This window comes from Hyla sarda, chromosome 9, assembly GCF_029499605.1.
Source record: "Hyla sarda isolate aHylSar1 chromosome 9, aHylSar1.hap1, whole genome shotgun sequence".
Classification (NCBI taxonomy): domain Eukaryota; kingdom Metazoa; phylum Chordata; class Amphibia; order Anura; family Hylidae; genus Hyla; species Hyla sarda.
The window spans coordinates 73,230,859-73,252,209 of record NC_079197.1 but is presented as its reverse complement, the minus strand read 5'-3'; the positions used below and the strand labels follow the sequence as shown (position 1 = coordinate 73,252,209).

The window sequence follows — 21,351 nt, the reverse complement described above, 5'->3', positions numbered from 1 at the left end:
GTTACCTCACTTCCAGTGCGCGGGTATATCCTACCACGTAGGAGCCTACATTCTTTTCCTAGTGTCAGCACCTCCTAGTGGCAAGAGCATATACCCATCAGTAAGGTGTCCCACAATAAAGAGCGACTGAGAAAGGGCTGAGTCTTTAAGGGGTTAAACAAAGTTTGTATGTTTTAGGTCACCGTATTATGACCCCTATAGCTTTTTTTCATTTTGTCGTATACGTTTTTTTTGTATATAACAGTTTATTTTCATTTTGCGTATGTGAATTTTTGATCACTTATTAAAAAATGTTGGGATGTGATTTAATCAAAATGCAGCAATTTCTGCCCTTTTTATTTTTTCACGTTTACGCCGCTCACCGTACAGGATCATTAACATTTTAATAATTAGGACATTTAGGCACGTGGCGATACCAGATTTTTTTTTTTTTTTTTACACTTTTTTTTCTTTAAAGGGAAAAGGGGGACTTAATTTCAAATTTAAATTCACATTTTTTTTTCTATATACTTTTTTTTAACCTTAGCGGTTATCCCGAGCGTGACTCAGGGTTAATTTTCCCTGCCAGGAGCGGTAACCCCGAGTCACGCTCGGGGTAGCATTATAGAGTTGCCGGGGTACGATATATCGCAAAAACAATCAAATCGCGATTTTTTGCTTTTTGCGATATAGCCCCCCCGGGAAAACATGCGATTATCTGCTCGGGTCGGCTCCCGTGGCAGGGGCCGGCCAGAGCAGGTAAAGACATATCTAAATACTAAAAGTCAGTGTTTCCCAACCAGGGTGCCTCCAGTTGTTGCAAAACTACAACTCTCAGCATGCCCAAACAGCCAAAGGCTGTCCGGGCATGCTGGGAGTAGCAGTTTTACAACAGCTGGAGGCACCCTGGTAGAAAAACACTGAGCCAAGTGTTAAAGGCCACCGGGAGGAAAATAAAAAAAAAAACCTTCTGCTCACCTACTCCTAGTCCCTGCAGATGCCGTTCCCCCTCCGTGCGGTCCGGGGTGTCCTCTCTTAATTATTCATCTTGTAGGACCATTCCTTTTTCAGCCAATCACTGGCCGCAGTGGTGGGGAAAGGACTTGTTCGGCAGCAAATACACTAGGTTTGAAATCTGCCCGGCAAACTTGTGTGTGTTGCTGCCGAACAAGAAGGTGAGAAGGGGGGGATGAATGTGACATAGAGGGAGAAAGAATGTGACAAGGGGGAGGAGAATGTGACAAGGGAGGAGGGAGAATGTGACAAGGGAGGGGGGAGAATGTGACAAGGGAGGGGGGAGAATGTGACAAGGGGGGGGGGGGATGTGAAATGGGCGGTGAGCACAAAATGGGTAGGTACAATACATAATGCCAAATTTCCATGCAAAAAAATGTACCACTTTTGGTAGAAATTTCCTGACAATCATACCGCCAGGGAAGTTAACAATTTTTTCCTACTTTTATTACAAATTATAGTCCCCATAGGGGACTATTTATAGCAATCACTTGATTGCTAATATTGTTCAGTGCTATGCATAGGCATAGCACTGAACAGCATTAAACTGTGATCTTCTGCTCTGGTGTGCTCTATTGCAGACCAGAGCAGAAGACACCAGGATGACGACAGGACGCAGGTGAGGAGACCTCCACCCGCCATCTTGAGTGATCGGATCGGCGCTGCAGCGACATGGGCGATCCGATCACCCAAAGTGCTGCACTGCCACGATTTGTATTGATCACTGCATCTGAGCGGTTAATGGCGCAATTGCGGATGTCTGCCATTACCGGCGGCTCCCTGGCTGCTGATAGCAGCTGCGACCCGACGTGCATGATTGCAAGCACCGATCCGATGCTCCTGTCATGTATAGGATGTAAATGTATATCCTGGCACGTTAAGTACCAACGCACCAGGACGTACATTTACGTCTAAAGTTGTTAATATAAAAAAAAATAATAATTCTGTGGTTAGTCTCTATTTACTCTGAGTGAGCTGTAGGAAAGAGTTATTATTAGGCCAACAATCAACCGTGTAAATTTCTTGATTTATCTTGCTAGGTGGGTGGTCATAGGGTAAAATCTGCGGTAAATTTTGGTAAAGGCTGGCTTAAAAAGAAATTTTTGATTTCTTCACTTGTCCCCATCCCAGCAGGGAGACTAGGATCCATTTTGGATATTTGGATTTGAGCCTCCAGCTGACTGAGACAGTCTTAAAAAGGGATTATCCAGGAATAGGCACCAAATACAGCACCACACCAAGGTTGTGAGTGTGTGGTATCACAACTGGGCTCCATTCACTTCAATAAAACTAAGTTGCAATACTGCACACAACCAGAGGACAGGTGGTGCTGTTTTTTTTTTTTTTGTTTACTTAAGAAATCCATTTTAATCCTGGATATACAAGTTTTCTGTTTGCCTATTCATACAGGCTCATGTTCATAATACCATCTCTGAACGCAGACCACATCAAACTAAGATGGGCTACAGCAGCAAAGGAGCACATCAGGTACCATTCGTGTTAGCCAAGAACAGGAAACCAAAGCTACAATTCGCACAGGCTCACCAAAATTGGACAAGACGACCGGAAGAACAAGGCTTAATCTGAGGAGTCTCATTCCAGCTGCGACATTCAGATGGCTGGGTCAGAATTTGGCTTAAACATAAAAGCATGAATTCATCCTGACTTGTAGCATAGTGATGTAGTGCTGTGGGGGACATTTTCTTGGCACACTTTAGGCCCCTTAGTACTAATTCAGCATCGCTGACACACAACAGCCTACATGTGTATTGTTGCTGACCATGTCCATCACCTCATTGTGCCCCTCTTCGGATGTCTACTTCCAGCAGGTCCTGGAGAGATTTTTGCTGATGAATTAGTTAAAACTAGTGTGAACTTGAAGCATGTTTAAGTCATAATTCCATATCATATTATTGGAAAAGGTTTTCCTGTCTGATCTTCTTTAGAGTAAGAATCTACAAAGTATCTCACCTTCAGCAAAATATAGCCTCTAGCATTGTACCGGCAGCGATGTCAGACAGCAGGAGCGAGTGCTGGCCGGGGGAGCCAGCGCTTGCTGTGTAAATTCCTGTCGGTCAGCGCGCACATAAAAAATCAAAGGGGGCGGATGCGCTGGGACCTGTGTGTCAATCACACTGCAGTCCTAGCACTGGGGTATAGGGGATAGGCGTGGTGGCAGGAGGGCATAGCAAACCCCTGGCCACACCCATCCGACTGTCAGTGACTGCCAGGGGTGTGGAAATAAAAAAAAAAAAAATAAACTACTTGTCCAAGGGACTAAAGCGGAACACAATCTACTTGTCCCTCAAGAAAATCCACTTGTCCTGGTAGATAAAATAATTTCAACCAAAATAGTATGATTCACCCCACTAGACCACCAGGGATGAATATAAGATCCCTTTAGACACTGCTGTCAATTTAACAGCGGTGATCTAATGATTTAATAGCGGCCACAGCGATCGCAGCATGCCAGGCTATTAGCGGCGGGAGAGCTGTAGCTAGCTACTTTTACACCCGAGGCCCCCCCCCCCCCATCTGACGCCTATAACTCCAATTTTTCCATATACAGGGATGTTTGAGAGTAATATGTGCTGTGATCTGTAGTTTATATTCGAACCATTATCGGAACTTTTATTAGGAAAGGGGCTTATTCGCATATATACGCACTTAAAATATTTTAATCACTATTTCTCAGTCTTCATAGGAACTTATATATGGAGCCTTTTGATTGGAAACCACTGAACAACGCTGTTACTGGGGGGGGGGGGGGGGGGGGGTTCTGCTTCTCCAGTTTGTGGTGCATTTTATTTTATGTGTCATTACGTTGCATTTAGTTACTAGATAACTACAACACCCAGCATGCCCTGATACAGCCTATGGTTGTGTGGGTGTTTCAGCATGTTGCACTGTATAGTACAGTTAAGGTTATTGTGTAACATGCTGGGAGTTGTAGTTTTGGTTTGTGTCAGCTGCAGAGCCATAGGCTGTGTCAAAGAATACTGGGAATTGCAGTTAGTAACTACAACACCCAGCATGCCCTGATGCAGCCTATGGTTCTGCAGCTGACCCAAACCAAAACTACAACTCCCAGCATGTTACACTTTATAGTTCAACAGTTTAGGTTATGGTGCAACATGCTGGAAGTTGTAGTTTTGGTTCGGACGTGTTTGTGTGCATCCGTGAGGCTCTTGGTTGGCGGGTGAGTATGAAGGTGCGGGTGGCCAGAAGCCACTAAAAATAAATTAAAAAAATTAGATAGCACAACTGGTGGCAGCACTTGTCAGTCATACATGCATGCATACACAAATACCCGCCGCTGCCCCCCCCCCCCCCCACATCATACATTACACACACATCACACACACACAGATCATATATGCACATACACTCACACCATAAATATACACCATAAATATACACCATACATATGCACACACCTGCCGCTTCCCACCCCACATCATACATTACATACACACACCATATATACACATGATACATACACCATACATATGCACACATCATAAATACACCCCCCCCCCCTAATCATACATTACATACATATACAACCACCCTTCCTGCCACTTGCATGCTCTGCCTCCTCACCTGAGCCGGTGTGAGGTGAAAAAAATCAAACCCATGAAAAATTCGGACCGAGGGCAGAGCCCGCGGTCGCATGTCTACAGGACATAAAGCCACGCCCCTTCATCCCCCCTCCCGGAGGATGGAGAGAGCAGCTCTGCATATAATACAAGAAGATAGGGGGACAATTAGGATGTACACAGCTCCTCCCCGCCCCTGCTCTGTCTACGCAGGACCTCACTTATCACGGGGAGGTTTCAAGTTTTCACGGGGAAAATACTGAGCAGGGGGAGGGGAGTGGAAGTGTGTGTGTGAGGAGACATACTGCACGGCACGGACTGGGGATTTCACCTCACACCGGCTTGAGGGGCTCTGAGCAGCGGCCCCGGCTACTGAAATCAGCTGGGGGCCGCTGCCCCTCCATACACCCTGAGCGCCGGTGTGAGGTGCAGACTTGCATTGGCTCCTGCGCCTCACACCGGCATTAAAAGAAAAATAAGGGGGAAGTTGGTCTGTCCCTGTTTGCCCGATACAGGGCTAAATCTATGAAAAATTCACCTGCCCGGCGCTCGGAACTACATGTTCCGGGCGTCGGGTGATAGGATTTCCACATCCCTGGACTGTAAAGAAAAAAAGTGTTTTTTGTGGTAATTACACCTGGAATAAAGAAGGTAAAAGTAATGCTGGATTACTAGTCTACACACAATACACAGACTATGGTTAGTTTATATGCCCCAAACTTCATGACAGTTGTGCTTTAACGATTTTATATCCTGGATCACTGAGATTCTTCAAAAATAACTTTCTCAAGACTTCAGCTGCAGAGGTTTTTTAGTATACAAGTAGAGTTTTTTTTTTTTGGCATATACCACACCCCATGTAATCCTTCCACATAAAAAGACATGTACAATTGTTTAAGAAAATTAGACAGATTAGGAAAAGCTTTATGTATACCAAAGAAAACAAATGTATACATAAAACAAAAGATTAAATCTAAAAACACTTTACTGAACATAAGAAATTACCAGTTAATACATATGAATAAAAAGTGACAATTATACAGCTGAAAAAGCCAACTGAGTTTATTAAATCAAATAGGCAATGTGCAGAGGCGCATTAACTTATCTAATCTGTTGCGGCACATGCTTATTTTCCACACAAACAATGCGTTACATCCACACAGTAAATGAAAAATTAATATTTCCCAAACAAATTTCTGTATGAGCAACATTTCAAGGAGTCCACAGCGTGCAAAGTACAAGTACATACACCAAATAAATCTCGTTTAGTCCATTAAATATGTGGGACATCTATCAGAAATTTGCAGTACGTGTGCTTTACACTCCTCCATAGCACAGTTCATTTCAGCTGCGCACCTACCATTCGTACAACTTACACTTAATGAGTTGGGATAATACAGGTTTAATATGAAGTCAGGCTGAGTAATTGTCAAATCAAGCAAATGTCTGAAGGGAGACACTTTGTGTGTGCTCTGATTTAAATGAAACTTTTCCCAAACAGGCCTGCTTGTAAACAAATGCCAGACATTAAAAGGCTACAAGTGGTTTATAAAACCTATAAAAAGGACTAGAACACCATTAATGATGCTTTGTGATTTTTTTTTTTTTACCTCTTTCAACCTGCACAGTTAGCTACAAGATTCAAGCTGAGATTCATTTTTGAGCTAGCAGACACACACAAACTCATGTTTAAAAGCCCAAACTTGAAGTATGCATATTGCAAAGACAAAACTAAAATTCTCCAAGAACAAATAACGGTCCATGGAGTTGTAATTGGATGGCGATTTGCAAGATTCCCTGTAAGTTTAGCCAAAAGAAAAATTAACGACAATGTCCACGTGTCTCCACAGTAAGATGACTTCACTGTGAAAATTTACTAGCAAGAAATATCCAAGATTAAGAGCATTCCTGGTTATGCAGATTCAGTGGTTTCCACAGGCTTGAGGAGATGATCAGGTTTATTGCCGGCTGCAAAATGCTCCCACATTAGTAGGTATAATCTCTCCAAATCCATAGTATACTGCTTGGTATTGAAGAGAGGACTAGATATCCTTTGCCTCCAAACTTTTGCACGGATCTTTTTCAGGCTGTACAAAAGAGGGAAAAAAATCTTATTACATCTTGTAAAAACCATTTACCAGGTACTACTTGCCAAATCAATCTACAGTACATTAAATTATTAACCCCTTAACAAACTGACTAATCAGGCCTGTTTGTCATGTAATTGTTTTCCTGTTTCCGTTCCTGTATTTAAAACCGCTAACTTTACTTTCTTATCAAAGCTAGAGATGAGTGGATCAAAGCTGACAAACCCGTATTCGTAATGAATTTAATGAAATATTTGATTCATAACGAACGCGAATATCACGCAAAGCGCTTCAATAAACTCCATTTACTGCGGTCCATGCTCCAGGACATCTAAAATGGCGGATCCACATGTCAGTACATGGAGCAAGGAACGCTGGGAAGGGAAGTAGGCCGGATGACCCTGACTCACATGCAGGATGCAGCCCATCAGCAACCAGTCACCCCTGTGATGTCACAGCCCTATATATTCAGCAGACATTTTGCAGCTCGTCATATTCATTACACTGCATAGAGATAGGATGGACATCGCTGTGTGTGTGTGTGTGTTACACAGAAAAGCTAATTCAAGCAGCGTTTCACATCCTAGTCACATCAGCGTTCTGGTGGACAGAGCAGTGTTTTTTTTTTTTCACTGAAAAGTATTTTTTACTGCAGCCATTAACCTCCCAGTTACTTTCTTCAGCATTGTATTAGGCTGGGTCCACACTACGTTTTGTCCCATACGGGAGCGCATACGGCAGGAGGGAGCTAAAACCTCGCGCTCCCGTATGTGACCGTATGCGCTCCCGTATGTCATTCACTTCAATGAGCCGACCGGAGTGAAACGTTCGGTCCGGTCGGCTCATTTTTGCGCCGTATGCGCTTTTACAACCGGACCTAAAACCGTGGTTGACCACGGTTTTAGGTCCGGTTGTAAAAGCGCATACGGCGCAAAAATGAGCCGACCGGACCGAACGTTTCACTCCGGTCGGCTCATTGAAGTGAATGACATACGGGAGCGCATACGGTCACATACGGGAGCGCGAGGTTTTAGCTCCCTCCTGCCGTATGCGCTCCCGTATGGGACAAAACGTAGTGTGGACCCAGCCTTACAGAGAGGGGCAGATCGCTTTGTGTTGCCTCATACATTTCAACAAGCTGCCTCAACTTCATAAACCTTTGCAGAGGAGGCAGGATTAATTTTTCAGCTCAATTCTGTGTCTTTGTTCCACAACAAATCATCTGCTGGTTATACTAGTCTGTAGACTGTATAATACCCAGCAGTCCATTCCTAATAGTCTTTGACAGAGTGCAATTTTGTGTTTAGTACACAGCTTTTTTGCGCTACAGCACTGTTGTGTTCTGCTGGTGTTGTGCAAAAATACTTAACCGTACCGCATTTTTGTGCCCTCATAAGTGCATACCACATACCTACATCTAAGTAGTGTACTATTTTGTATCTGTTAATCTGTCTAGGTCCTAAAGGACAGCCAAAAATAATCACCGGCTGGTGTTTTACTCCAATACGTTTATTAAGCATACTGTGGCGCATTTTTATGCCCTCATAAGTGAATACCACAAACCTGCATCTAAGAAGTGTACTATTTTGTACCTGTTAATCTGTCAAGGGCCTAGATACTGTGAAAGTCCAGGCAAAAGTACACACCTGCTGCTGTTCTAGACAAATACTGTTTTAAGCTTAGTGAAGCGTTTTGTACTCTCCTAATATACGCACTAAGTATGTCAGGCAGAGAAGTGCCAGTACGTGCACAGAGGAGTGGCAGAGGTCTAAATTAATCAGACAGAGGTCGCAGCAGACTAGGGGCAAGTGGCAGCAGGAATCGCAGTGAGAGGCCTGAGCTCCCGGTAGTGTCTCGATAAGCAACCCATCTGAAGTCATTGATTGGTTAACACGCTCATCCTCTTCATCACAAGTGACATCTGATACCCCCAGTCAACAGTTGGTGGGTTCCTCAGACACAACCCTCATAGTCTGAGGAACCCACCAAGTCATTGGCATAGTCCAGAAGCAGTCCCTGTCCTCCCATTGCCTCTGTCCTATGCTGTTCCATCCCCTAAAGTAGCATCTTATGCTGTGGGTTCAGTTCCACTATTCAGTGAGGACGATCCAATAGAGGACAGTCAGCAGCTACTGCCCAGCCACTAGGTGGGCAAGTAGTGATGAGGAGAGTGACGGGAGAAGAGTTGTTGCCAGGGTTCAGGGTCCTGAAGCAGAAACTTGAGGAATCTGAGGAGGAAATCCGTGACGTGCAGACACTTCTTGATGATGCCAATCGGATTTGGAAGCCGGGTGCAGAAGAGGCATCATCAATTCATCATCATCATCCTCATCAGGAGAAGAGGGTTGCAGGTTGTCCGTGTGGTAGCAGCTGAGCCAGCAAGGTGGTAGCATGGTTGGCAGTCAGCATGGTGGCAGAAGTAGAAATTCTGGAGCTAATCGTGCCCGGAGGAGACCAACTGCTTTGCAGCAGCTTACCTTCCCAGGAGGTAGTGGAACAGTGGTTCCTGGAGACGGTAGCAGTCAAGTAGTGCAGACTTTTGGTGGGAAAATCGGCTACTCGGCGGTGTGGCAGTTTTTCATCAAGCATCCCGAGAAGGTTCACATCGCCACATGCAAGATGGTCCCAATGATGGCCCTGCGTCAACATATAGTTCGCCATCATAAAGCGGCCTGGAAGAACCGTGGCTACGATGTAGTGGTCCAGCCTGCTGCACCACCCAGTGGCACGCCGCTCCCTCTTTCAGCCAGCCAAGGCTCCACCACCTCAGCTGAAGGGAGCTGTGTGTCATACCCTCCTTCTGCTGCTCCAGTTGCTTCTGCTCCTACTTTTAGTCAGCCATTCCGCCAACAATCCGTCGGCGAAAGCCATGTCCAAGAGACAACAGTATGCGCCCAATCATCCAATGGTGCAGAAGCTGAATGTGCTCCTGTCCAAATTGCTGGTGCTGTAGTCCCTCCCTTTTCAAGTGGTGGACTCTGCACCTTTCAGGAGAACTGATGGCTTGTGCCGAGCCGAGGTGGAGAGTCCCAAGCAGTCATTTCTTTGTGAAGAAGGCAGTACCAGCTCTGCATAATTTTGTGGAAGAGAAGGCAGTCCAGTCCTTGAGCCTTTCGGTGTGTACCAAAGTGCATGGCAGCGCCGACATCTGAAGCTGTAACTATGGTCAGGGACAATACATATCCTTTACGGCTCACTGGGTGACTGTGGTTCCTGCACAGCCACAACACCAACTTGGACAGGTCACGCCGCTTCCTCCTCCACGCTGTCAGGACGTTGGTCCTGTGACAGTGTGCAACTCAGTTGCCTCATCCTCCACCGTGTCCTCAGCCTCCACTGCCCAGACAAGTCTCAGTGGCCCTTCCTTCAGCATACCATTTGTGCAGGGAATGGCGGCTTCGCACCGTTCTTCACATGGTTTGCCTTGGTGAACAGAGTCACCCAGGGGAGGAACTGCTAAAAGTAATTTGTAAAGAAATCGGAGCATGGCTTACTCCATGAAAACTGGAAACGGGAACCATGGTGACTAACAACGGGAAGAACATCTCGTTTGCGCTGGGACTGGGAAGGCTGAGCCATGCGTTTGGTTTTGAAGCAGTTCCTGAATATTTCCCCCCATATGCAAGACATCCTAACAATGGGAAGGAAACTTTGCATGCACTTAAGCCACTCCCTCCTTGAGCTGCAGCATCAGAACTGTTTCTCCCAACAGTCTGATTTGTGACTTTGCCACACGTTGGAATTCCACCCTCCATATGTTTGACCGACTGTACGAACAGAGAAAAGCCATCACCGATTTCTTGATGATCCAAGCAGATAGGGATACTCCCCTGTGTAACTTCAATGTGAACCAGTGGCAGCTCATACGTGACACTTGTCGTTTGCTCAGGCCCTTTGAGGAAGCCACATTATTAGTAAGTGGCCAGGATTAAGGGATGAACAACATCATTCCACTACTTCATTTCTTACAACACGTGTTGGAAACAATGGCTGGTCAGGGCAATGGAGACATGGTACCTACATCTCACGGCCACATGAGCCCTGTGGGGCTGAACTGAAGGAGGAGGGGCACAGTTTAAGTTTCAACAAATGGGCGGTTTTTCTAGTAATCTGACAGGAGAGGAGGAGCAGCCAGAGGAGCTAGAGGGTTATGAGGAAGGCGAGAGAGGACCCAGACACACCGTGGCAGTATGCAGTGGAGACGGAGGCAGGGAGTCCCTCTGAGTCACTTGCACAAATGGCATGATGCATGCTCACTTGCTTGTGCAGTGACAGACAAATTGTCACCATTCGGCAGCAGGATGACTTTCTGGATCTCCACCTTATTGGACCCTCGCTACCGCCACAAAATAGGGGCATTTTTTTTTTTTTACACCAAATTAGAGGGACGACAAAGTGACCAACTACATAGACATCCTATGTAGTCAGTTGGTCGATGCCTATCGGCACCATCGTCCATCCTCTCGCAGGTCTGAATTGGGGGGCCTCCTGCACTCACCTTCCACTGCCATGGCTGCTGGGGAGGGGTGGAGTGGCAGGAACAGTACCAGCCTACAGTCACTAAGGAGTAGCTTTCTTCACCTGCAAAGTGATGCAACTCATCAACAGTAGGTACACCTAGAGCAGGACCTGAACCAGCAGGTGGTTGCATACCTTGACATGCCCATGCCAACACACCTTGAAGATCCACTGGACTTCTGGCCAGCGAAAACTTGATTTGTGGCCGTAACTAGCAGAGTTTGCCCTGGAAAAGCTGTCCTGCCCGGCCAGTAGTGTGCCATCAGAGCGGGTGTTTAGTACGGTGGGGACCATAGTCACCCCAAGGAGAACTCTTCTGTCCACGAAAAATGTGGAGAGACTGACCTTTGTGAAGATGAATCCGGCATGGAACAGCCAGGATTTCCAACCACCAATGCCTAATGCATCAGAGTAGATTGACCATGGTGCCACACTAACTTCACAAATATGGATAGTTCCATACAGATTTAAAGCGCTGCTCCCCAGTTACAAACATTCCTCCACATCAGACCTTTTTTCACCCATCTTCGTCACCAGGGACTGGTATTGCCACCCACCGCACCACTCTGTCACCAAGTCACTTTCAGGATTCCTGATGCTGCCACCTCCAGGCTGTTTCATTCAGCCACTATATCGTCTCCTCATACTTCAGCCACCTCCAGGCTGTGCCATTTATCCAATATATGGTTTACTGATGCTTCACCAAGCTCCAGTCTGTCATTCAGCAACTACATGATTTAGTGATGATGCTGGGCCTAGGAGATTACATATATATATATATATGTTTATGGTAGCACTAGGTACAATACATCTTCAATGGAAATTTCAAAATTCATCTTTTATTCTTAGAGATTGTGAGGCCCTATTGTCTCCTCATCTGCCGCCAACTCCAGGCTGTGCCATTCAGACATTATATGGTCTCCCCATGCTGCCAGAAACTCCAGGCAGTCATTCAGCCACTATAAAGGTCTCCTCATACTGATGCCACCTCCAGGTTGTCTCATTCAGCCACTATATGCTCTCTTCTCATGCTTGAGCCAAGTCCAGGCTGTGCCATTCAGCCACTATATGGTCTTCTCATACTGATGCCACCTCCAGGCTCTGTCATTGTGCTGCCATGTGACTCCTTGTTAGATTTGGTCCTTTGTACCCACACGCCAGGGCCTCAAACTTGGGAATTAAAATTTCAATTTCAAAATCCTCAATTTCAAGTTAAAAATCTTAAATTTCTATTTCAAAATATTAAATTTCAATGATCTGCTCATGCTTCTGCAAACTACAAGCTGTGCCATTCACACTATATGGTCTCCTCATGCTTCGGCCAACTCCAAGCTGTGTCATTCAGCCAATATATGGTTTACTGAAGCAGCTGGGCCTGGGCCTACATTTTATTTAAGGTAGTACTAGCTACCCTAAATGTTTAATTTAAATGTCAAAATTCATCTATTTATCTTAGGGATTGTGAAGCCCTAGTGTCTACTCATGCAGCTTCCAGCTCCAGACTGTCATTCAGCAACTATATGGTCTCCTCATGCTTCAGCCAACTCCAAGCTGTGCCATTATGACACTATATGATCTCCTCATGCTTCAGCCACCTCCAGGCTGTGTCATTCAGCCACTATATGGTCTCAATATATTGACTGTATATTGTAGGAAACGTGGGTATCCTTGAGTTACTCTCCCAGCATTATTGCCATGTTGATACCAGTAATAAAAGGAATATTGCCAAGGACTAGCAGAAACAGGGAACGGTGGATACTGACCACCAGCTGTTGGAATTGACTGACTATTCCAGTTGGTAGATTTACCATTTTTAAGTTCCTCAGTTCCAGTAGGCTTTAAGTCTTCTATTCTTTGTTGCGGTTCTTCAGTTGCATGAATTAAGTTGTATCATGGCTTCCTGTTCCTCCGATGAGCTAATGTCGCTGGAACACACAATACTTGTCATCTAATGAAGGATCCTTTTCTTCAGAGAACGTATGTATCATTTTCTTATTTTAAATCTCAGGGGGTATTCTGACATTTTCTTATTATAAAAGGAATTTTGGAATCTGGGAAAGGTTAAAAAAAAAAAAAAAAAAAAAAAAAGATTTTTATGCTTACCGTAAAATCTTTCTTTCTTTCTCGAAGGATCCATTGGGGGACACAGACCATGGGTATATGCTGCTGTCTCTAGGAGGCTTGACACTATGGCAACAGAAAAGTTGGCTCCTCCCAGCAGGGTATACCCGCCTCCGGGCAACTGAGCTTATCAGTTTTAGTCTCATAGTAATAAGAGAAGACCGACAGGTCAAGAGAAAAACCACAAACTGTCCGAGAAACCAGAAGAAAAAAGGTAACTGAACGCACCCTCGGACAGATAACTGAAATAGGAACACCAGAAAAAGGGTGGGAGCTGTGTCCCCCAATGGATCCTTTGAGAAAGAGATTTTACGGTAAGCATAAAAATCTCCTTTTCTCTAACGGCTCCATTGGGGGACACAGACCATGGGACGTACCAAAGCCGCCCTTTGGGTGGGCAAGGAAATCAGTCAGGTGGACGGCTGGACCACCGTCACCTGCAACACCTTATGGCCCAGACTAGCATCAGCTGATGCAAAGGTATGAATCTGGTAGAACCTTGCGAAAATGTAAAAAGACGATCAAGTGGCCGCTTTACAGATCTGCGAGGCCGAAGCCTTGTTGCGGAGGGCCCAGGATGCCCCAACAGAAGGGGTGGAATGAGCCAACGACAACTGTCCGTAAGAACATAAAAAAGGAGTCACACTACCGAAAGGAGGAAGTGACAGAGATCCGAACAGCCCTCACCACATCAAGTTTGTGGAGCAAAAGTTCCCTGGGATGAGAAGGGGCCGGACAAAGGACGGTAGGACGATGTCCTCATTGAGATGAAAGGCCGAAACCACTTTAGGTAAGAAGGGTGGAGCTGGACGGAAAACAACTTTGCCCTGGTGTACAACCAGGAAGGGAGAATGGCAGGAAAGAGCTGCCAGCTCTGATACTCTCCTAATAGTAGGTAATAGCAATAAGGAATGCCATCTTCCAGGCAAAGAGGAATGTCCCTGAGAGGTTCAAAGGGAGTGCCTTTCAGGGCACATAAGACCAAGTTTAAGTCCCAAGGGGGACCAGGGGACCGATGAGGGGGAGCGTGTGCCACTCCCTGCTTTCTAAAGTGAAGACAAATAAATCACAGGGGCCTGATTGGATACACCCAAAATTATTAAAAAAGTATAGTGGTGAGCTAGCAAAACCGTTAACAGATTTATTTAACCAATCAATGGTAACAGGAGCTGTCCCGGAAGATTGGAAATTAGCAAATGTTGTGCCCATTCACAAGAAAGGTAGTAGGGAGGAATCAAGCAACTATAGGCCAGTAAGTCTGACATCAATAGTGGGGAAATGAATGGAAACCCTACTAAAGGATAGGATTGTGGAACATCTAAAATCCCATGGATTGCAAGATGAAAAAAAACATGGGTTTACTTCAGGGAGATCATGTCAAACAAATCTTATTGATTTTTTTTGACTGGGTGATGGCAGAGGGGCAGTAGACATCGCATATCTAGATTTTAGTAATGCTTTTGACACTGTCCCACATAGAAGACTTCTCAATAAACTAGAGTCATTGAGCTTGGACTCCAATATTGTTGAGTGGATTAGGCAGTGGCTGAGTAACAGACAACAAAGGGTTGTAGTCAATGGAGAATATTCAGAGCAAGGTCTGGTCACCAGTGGGATACCTCAGGGATTTGTACTAGGACCAATATTGTTTAACCCCTTAATGACCAAGCCCATTTTCACCTCAAGGACCAGGCCAATTTTATTTTTGTGTTTTCGTTTTTTCCTTCTTGCCTCCTAAAATCCACGACTCCTTTATATTTCCATGTACAGACCGATATAAGGGCTTGTTTTTAGCGTGACCAACGGTACTTTGTAATGAAACCTCTCAGTTTACCATAAAATGTACGGCGAACCCCAAAAAACATTTTTAGGGAGGAAATTTTAATGAAAACCAAAATTTTGCACATTTTGGAGGGTTTTGTTTTCACACTGTACACTTTAAGGTTAAAATGATAGGTGTTCTTTATTCGGTGGGTCAATACGATTAAAATGATACCCATGGCTAGATACTTTTATATTTTTGTACTGCTTAAAAAAAATCTAAAACTTTTTGCACAAAATCAGTAATCTAAAATCGCCCTATTTTGACCACCTATAACTTTTTCATTTTTCCGTATATAGGGCGGTATGAGGGCTCATTTTTTGCGCGGTCATCTGTCTTTTTTTTTAGACACCACATTGGCATACATAAAACTTTTAGATCATTTTTTATAAAAAAAAAAGCAGGATTTGTGGACTTAAATTTTTTACGTTTATGCCATTCACCGTACGGGATCATTAACATTATATTTTGATAGTTTGGACATTTACGCACGTGGCGATACCAAATATGTTTATTAAAAAAAAATTACGCTTTTTGGGGGTAAAATGGGAAAAACTGACAATTTTCATATTTATTGGGGGAGGGATTTTTCACTTTTTTTTTTTTTTAATTTTTCAACTTTAATTAAATTTTTTTTTTATTTTTTTTTTACACTTTTTATGTCCCCATAGGGGACTATCTATAGCAATCGTTTGATTGCTAATACTGTGCAGTGCTATGCATAGTACACAGCACTGCTCAGTATTATCGGTGATCTTCTGCTCTGGTCTGCTCAATCGCAGACCAGAGCAGAAGACCCCGGGAGCCAGCCGGAGCCAGATGAGGGGACCTCCAGCTGTCATGCTGGATGATCGGATCGCCGCGGCAGCGCTGCGGGCGATCCGAGCATCCAATCAAAGTGCTGCAATGCCGCAGATCTGTATTGATCACGGCATTGGAGGGGTTAATGGTGGACATCCGCGCGATCGCGGATGTCGGCCATTACCGGCGGGTCCCCGGCTGCTGCTAGCAGCTGGAACCTGCCGTGTATGACGCGAGCACCCTTCCGATGCTCGCGGTCATACACAGGACAAAAATGTATGTCCTGGTGCGGGAAGTCCCGCCAAACCAGGACGTACATTTACGTCCGTGGTCGTTAAGGGGTTAATATCTTCATTAGTGATATTACAGAAGGTCTCGATGGCAATGTATGTCTTTTTGCTGATGACACAAAGATATGTAACAGGGTTGATGTTCCTGGAGGGATACGCCAAATGGAAAAGGATTTAGGCAAACTAGAAGATTGGTCAGAACTCTGGCAACTGAAATTTAATGTGGATAAGTGCAAGATAATGCACCTGGGGCGTAAAAACCCTCAGGCAGAATATAGATTATTTGACACAGCCCTGACCTCAGTATCTGAGGAAAGAGATTTAGGAGTAATTATTTCAGAAGATTTAATGGTAAGAAGACAATGTAATAGAGCAGCAGGAAACGCTAGTAGAATGCTTGGATGTATAGGGAGAGGTATAAGCAGTAGAAAGAGAAGTGCTCATGCCGCTGTACAGAACACTGGTGAGACCTCATTTGGAGTATTGTGCGCAGTACTGGAGGCCGTATCTGCAGAAGGATACAGATACTCTAGAGAGAGTTCAAAGAAGAGCTACTAAACTAGTACATGGATTGCAGGATAAAACTTACCAGGAAAGGTTAAAAGGACCTTAACATGTATAGCTTGGAAGAAAGGAGACAGAGGGGATATGATAGAGACTTTTAAATACATAAAGGGAATCAACATGGTAAAGGAGGAGAGCATATTTAAAAGAAGAAAAACTACTACAAGAGGACATAGTTTTGTTCTGATCAGACTTTTTGATCACTTTTTATTCACTTTTTTGTGGTATAAAAAGTGATAAAAAAATGCGCTATTTTGGACTTTGCAATTTTTTTGCGCGTACGCCATTGAACGTGCGGTTTAAAAAGCAGTATATTTTTATAAATCGGACATTTCCGCAAGTGGCGATACCACATGTCTTTCTTTTTATTTAAACTTTTTTTATTCTTGGAAATGCCGGGTGATTCAAACTTTTATTAGGGGAAGGGATAATTGAAACCGTTAATGATTTTTTTTTTTACACTTCTTATGCAATATTATAGCTCCTATAGGGAGCTATAACATTGCATTAACTGATCTTTTACACTGATTGATTCCTTCCTATGGAGATGGATCAGTGTTTTCGGCGATTGAATGCTCAAGCCTGGATCTCAGGTTTGAAGCATTCAAATCGGCAATCGGACTGCAGGAAGGAAGGTAAGATACCTTCTTCCTGTGCTACAGCTGTTCGGGACGCCGCGATTATACCGCGGCGATCCCAAACAGCTCCCTGAGCTAACCGTCAACTTTCACTTTCGTTTTTAGCCGCGCGGCTCAGCTTTGAGGGTTAATAGCGCGCGGCACCGCGATCAGTGCCGCGCGCTATTAGAGGCGGGTCCCAGCTTCACTATGACGCCGGGCCCGCCGCGATACGATGCGGGGTCACCGTGTGACCCCGCGTTATATCGCAGGAACGGGACACAGGACGTGCCCATACGTCCTGGGTCCTTAAGAGGTTAAACATGCATGGGATAAGGCTATCCTTCATATTAGATAGGGCCAGGGACTATTCATAGTATTCAGATTATTGGGCAGACTAGATGGGCCAAATGGTTCTTATCTGCAGACACGTTCTATGTTTCTATGTCCGGACATGAGAATTGGACGCCAGAGGATGTTGAAAAAGAATGGAAAGGGACGAAACTTGACCCTTAAGGGAGCCGAGAGCCAACCCTTGTTCCAGCCCCGAATGCAAAAAGGAAAGGAGTCGGGGAAAGGAAAACACGACCGGAGAAAAAGACAGCTTCACACCAACGAAAATAAGACTGCCAGATACGGTGCTAAATCTTTGCAGAGGAGGGCTTGAGCACCCTGAGCATGGTGCGAATCACCTGGGGAGAGAAACCTCCGGCCCTTAGAACCGCGGTCTCAACCGCCACACCATCAAATGCAGCAACAGTAAATTGGGGTGGCACAGGGGACCTTGAGATAGGAGGTCTGGACGAGGTGGGAGGCGCAGCGGTACGTCGTCCAGGAGGCTGACCACGTCGGCAAACAACGCCCTCCAGAGCCAGTCTGGAGCCACGAGAATGGCGGGAAAGCCCTCTGCCTTGAGTTTCCTCAGGACCCTGGGAAGGAGAGGAAGGGAACGGAACAGATAGGGTAGGGCAAAGCCCGACTAAGGGAGCACCGGGGCATCCACAGCTAGAGCCAAGGGGTCCTGGGACTTTGACACAAAAAGAGGAACTTTTCGGTTTTGGTGGGACGTGAAGGAGGTCCACATCTGGAGTGCCCCAGAGGTTGCAGATCTCTGCAAACACCTCCGGATGCAGGGACCACTCGCCGGGGTCAGCTGAGAAAATCCGCTTCCCAGTTGTGCACTCCCGGAATGTAAACTGCAGAGATGGCTGGAACCCTGAGTTCCGCCCAAAGGAGAATTTTGGTTATCTCGGCCATCGCCGCTGAGCAACCAAGTGCCGCCCTGGTGATTGATGTACGCCACAGTATTGGAGTTGTCCGACTGGACACGAACAGGGCGGTCCTGAAGGAGCTCCCAATGAAGCAGGCAAAGATAGATTGCCCTCAGTATGTTGATGGGGAGAAGGGCTTCTTGGGGAGACCAAAGACCTTGAACCGTTCGGTCCCTGAAAACACCTCCCCAGTCCGACAGACTGGCATCTGTCGTGACAACTTGCCAGTGGAGGGGCAGGAAGGAGCGCCCCTGAAGAAGCAGGGGAGAGCGAAGCCACCATAGAAGGGACCGACGAGACGGTTGAGAGAGAACGACCTTGCGGTCGAGAGACAGTGGAGATCTGTTCCAGCGTGAGAGAATCGCCAGTTGAAGAGGACGGTAATGAAGCTGGGCAAAGGGCATGGCCTCCATCACGCCTAGGACTTTCATGCAAAGGCGAAGAGAAACTGGGGCAGGGTTTCCGAAGTAATCGGACTCCTGACAAGAGAGTCCGCCACTTGTCCGGCGGAAGTCGAATACGGGCAGTGGCCGTGTCGAACTTGAGCCCCAGGAGAACCAGTGACTGGGAAGGAGAGAGGCAGGACTTGTCTTGATTGACCATCCAACCGAAGCAAGACAAGGCCTGGAGGGTGAGACCAAGACTCTCCAGATTCTGAGCCCTGGTTGGAGCTTTGATCAAGAGGTCATCCAAGTACGGAATCACCGAGAAACCCTTTGTCCTTAACAGGGCAACCAGAGGCGCCAGGACCTGGGTAAAGACCCACGGAGCAGTGGCCAGACCGAAGGGGAGAGCTACAAACTGAAAATGACCTGCCGGAACTGAAAAGCAGAGGTACCGCTGATTACCAGCAAATATAGGAATGTGGAGGTAGGCATCCTTGATGTCCACCGAGGAAATAAACTCCCCTTGATCCATGGATGCCACTACCGAACGGAGAGACTCCATTCGCAAATGGAGTAGAAGACGCTTGAGATCCACGACTGGGCGTATGGAACCGCCTTTCTTGGGGACCACAAAGCGGTTGGAGTAAAAACCCCAAAAACATTCCCAGGGAGGAACCGGGACAATTACTCCCTGGATGAGAAGGGACTGGAATGCTCCCCAAAATTCTTTTGCTAGCGAGGGAGACCGGGGGAAAAAAAGCGATCCCTTGGAAGGGAGGCAAATTAGTACCCGTTGGCTACCACGTCCCTGACCCAGGAGTCCTGAACGTGCGTGGTCCAGGCATCTTGGAAGAGTAAGAGATGACCTCCCAACCGAGAAAAATCCGCGGGTGGGGGCGTCCCTTCAGACCGAGATAGGTTTGCGGGTGCCTGATTTGGCCGCAAAACGGCCAGAAGTTATTCCTGCCTGGACCCTTTATTGGGACCAAAAGTCCGAAAGGACCGGAAAGAGGAGTACTTCCGACAGGAAGTAGTGCTGTGAGCCTTATTCTGAGGCAATAAAGAACTCTTTCCGCCCGTCGCTTCTGAGATAATCTCATCTAGGCGCTTGCCAAAAAGCAGAGAACCAACAAAGGGAAGTTCAGTTAGAGACTTCTTGGAGGCGGCTTCGGCATCCAAGGCAAGGTCTCCACCACATTTGCCAAGGTCTCTACCTTCTTGTCTGCCGGATCCATGAAGGCGGCCGCAACAGCCAATGGCAAGGAAGTCGCCTTAGAGAGGCAGGAGACCGGTGGATCCACAGTAGGGGAGGAAGTCCACCGAGCAATGAGGTCCTTGGCAAAGGGATATTGCGCTTGAACCTTCTCTGTTTCCTGAAACTTGTCAGTGTGCCTCCAGCAAGGAGTCAAATTCAGCGCGAGAGATGAAAATCTTGGGCATCGGTCGGACACAATGAAAGGAAACTTCTGGAGCTACGTCCGAAGTTCCTGGGTCTTCTAGGTGGAAGGTGTCCCATATGGCCGAAACCAATGAGTCCACCCAATCAGACACATCCAGGTGAGTGGGGAAAGAGTGGAGGCAGCCCTGGAAGAGGGAGATACTGATCTGGTATGCGGTTCTGGGGCGCGATGCTTGCGGCAAACTGGAGCAGAGGGGCAATGCCTGTGAGGGCAGCGCCTGTGTCTGCTAGAAGATTCAGGAGATGAGTCGGATGATACACCCCTATTACGCTTAGGAGAGCGGTTAATATAGGGAGAGTGGGTCTCTTTGGAGGGTCGGTGTATGGAGGACCTCTCCAAGGCAGTCACCACAGAACGGGAGACCTGAGCCAAGTCTTAAATAGACTGGGAGAGGGAGAGTACCCAGACTGGAGGGATAGCCGAGCCCACAGGGTCTGGAGGAGCATCCTGAGTAGAAACACCAGGGGGGGATCAGAGGGTGCAGTGGTACAGGCGGAACAAGTGGGTTCAACAGAACCAGAAATTTTTGTATTACAGCCCTTGCAGGTATAATAGGTGACCAGGGTCCCAGATAACTGCTAAGAGGGAGAAACAGGTCTGGGCTCGGACATAGTAAAATGGAACAGTCCTGGAGTCTGTGTTCCCCAGCAACGCAGCTGCTGTGAGCAGAACATCAGTGCAGCTGAGAGAGGGGGGAGGGGCTAGGAATGTTTGGCCAATGAACAGAGGGGTCTGTGAAGAAACAAAAGTGCCTCTGATTGGGCCAGAGAAACCCCTGTGAGCCCGCACAGCACTTGCTGGAGAAGGATTCGCGCACTAGAA

General features: G+C 46.3%; 1 protein-coding gene across 3 annotated transcripts in view; it reads right to left on the bottom strand.

Annotated features, from left to right (window-relative positions):
* Positions 1-5,638: 5,638 nt before the first annotated feature.
* OGT (O-linked N-acetylglucosamine (GlcNAc) transferase) overlaps positions 5,639-21,351 on the bottom strand; it is an 86,768-nt gene continuing 71,055 nt past the window's right edge. For all 3 annotated transcript variants that reach the window (XM_056539531.1, XM_056539532.1, XM_056539533.1), the window contains one exon: positions 5,639-6,679. In XM_056539531.1, coding sequence (XP_056395506.1) covers positions 6,505-6,679 — 175 coding nt within the window. In that variant the 3' untranslated portion in view covers positions 5,639-6,504. The remainder of the gene's footprint in view (positions 6,680-21,351) is intronic.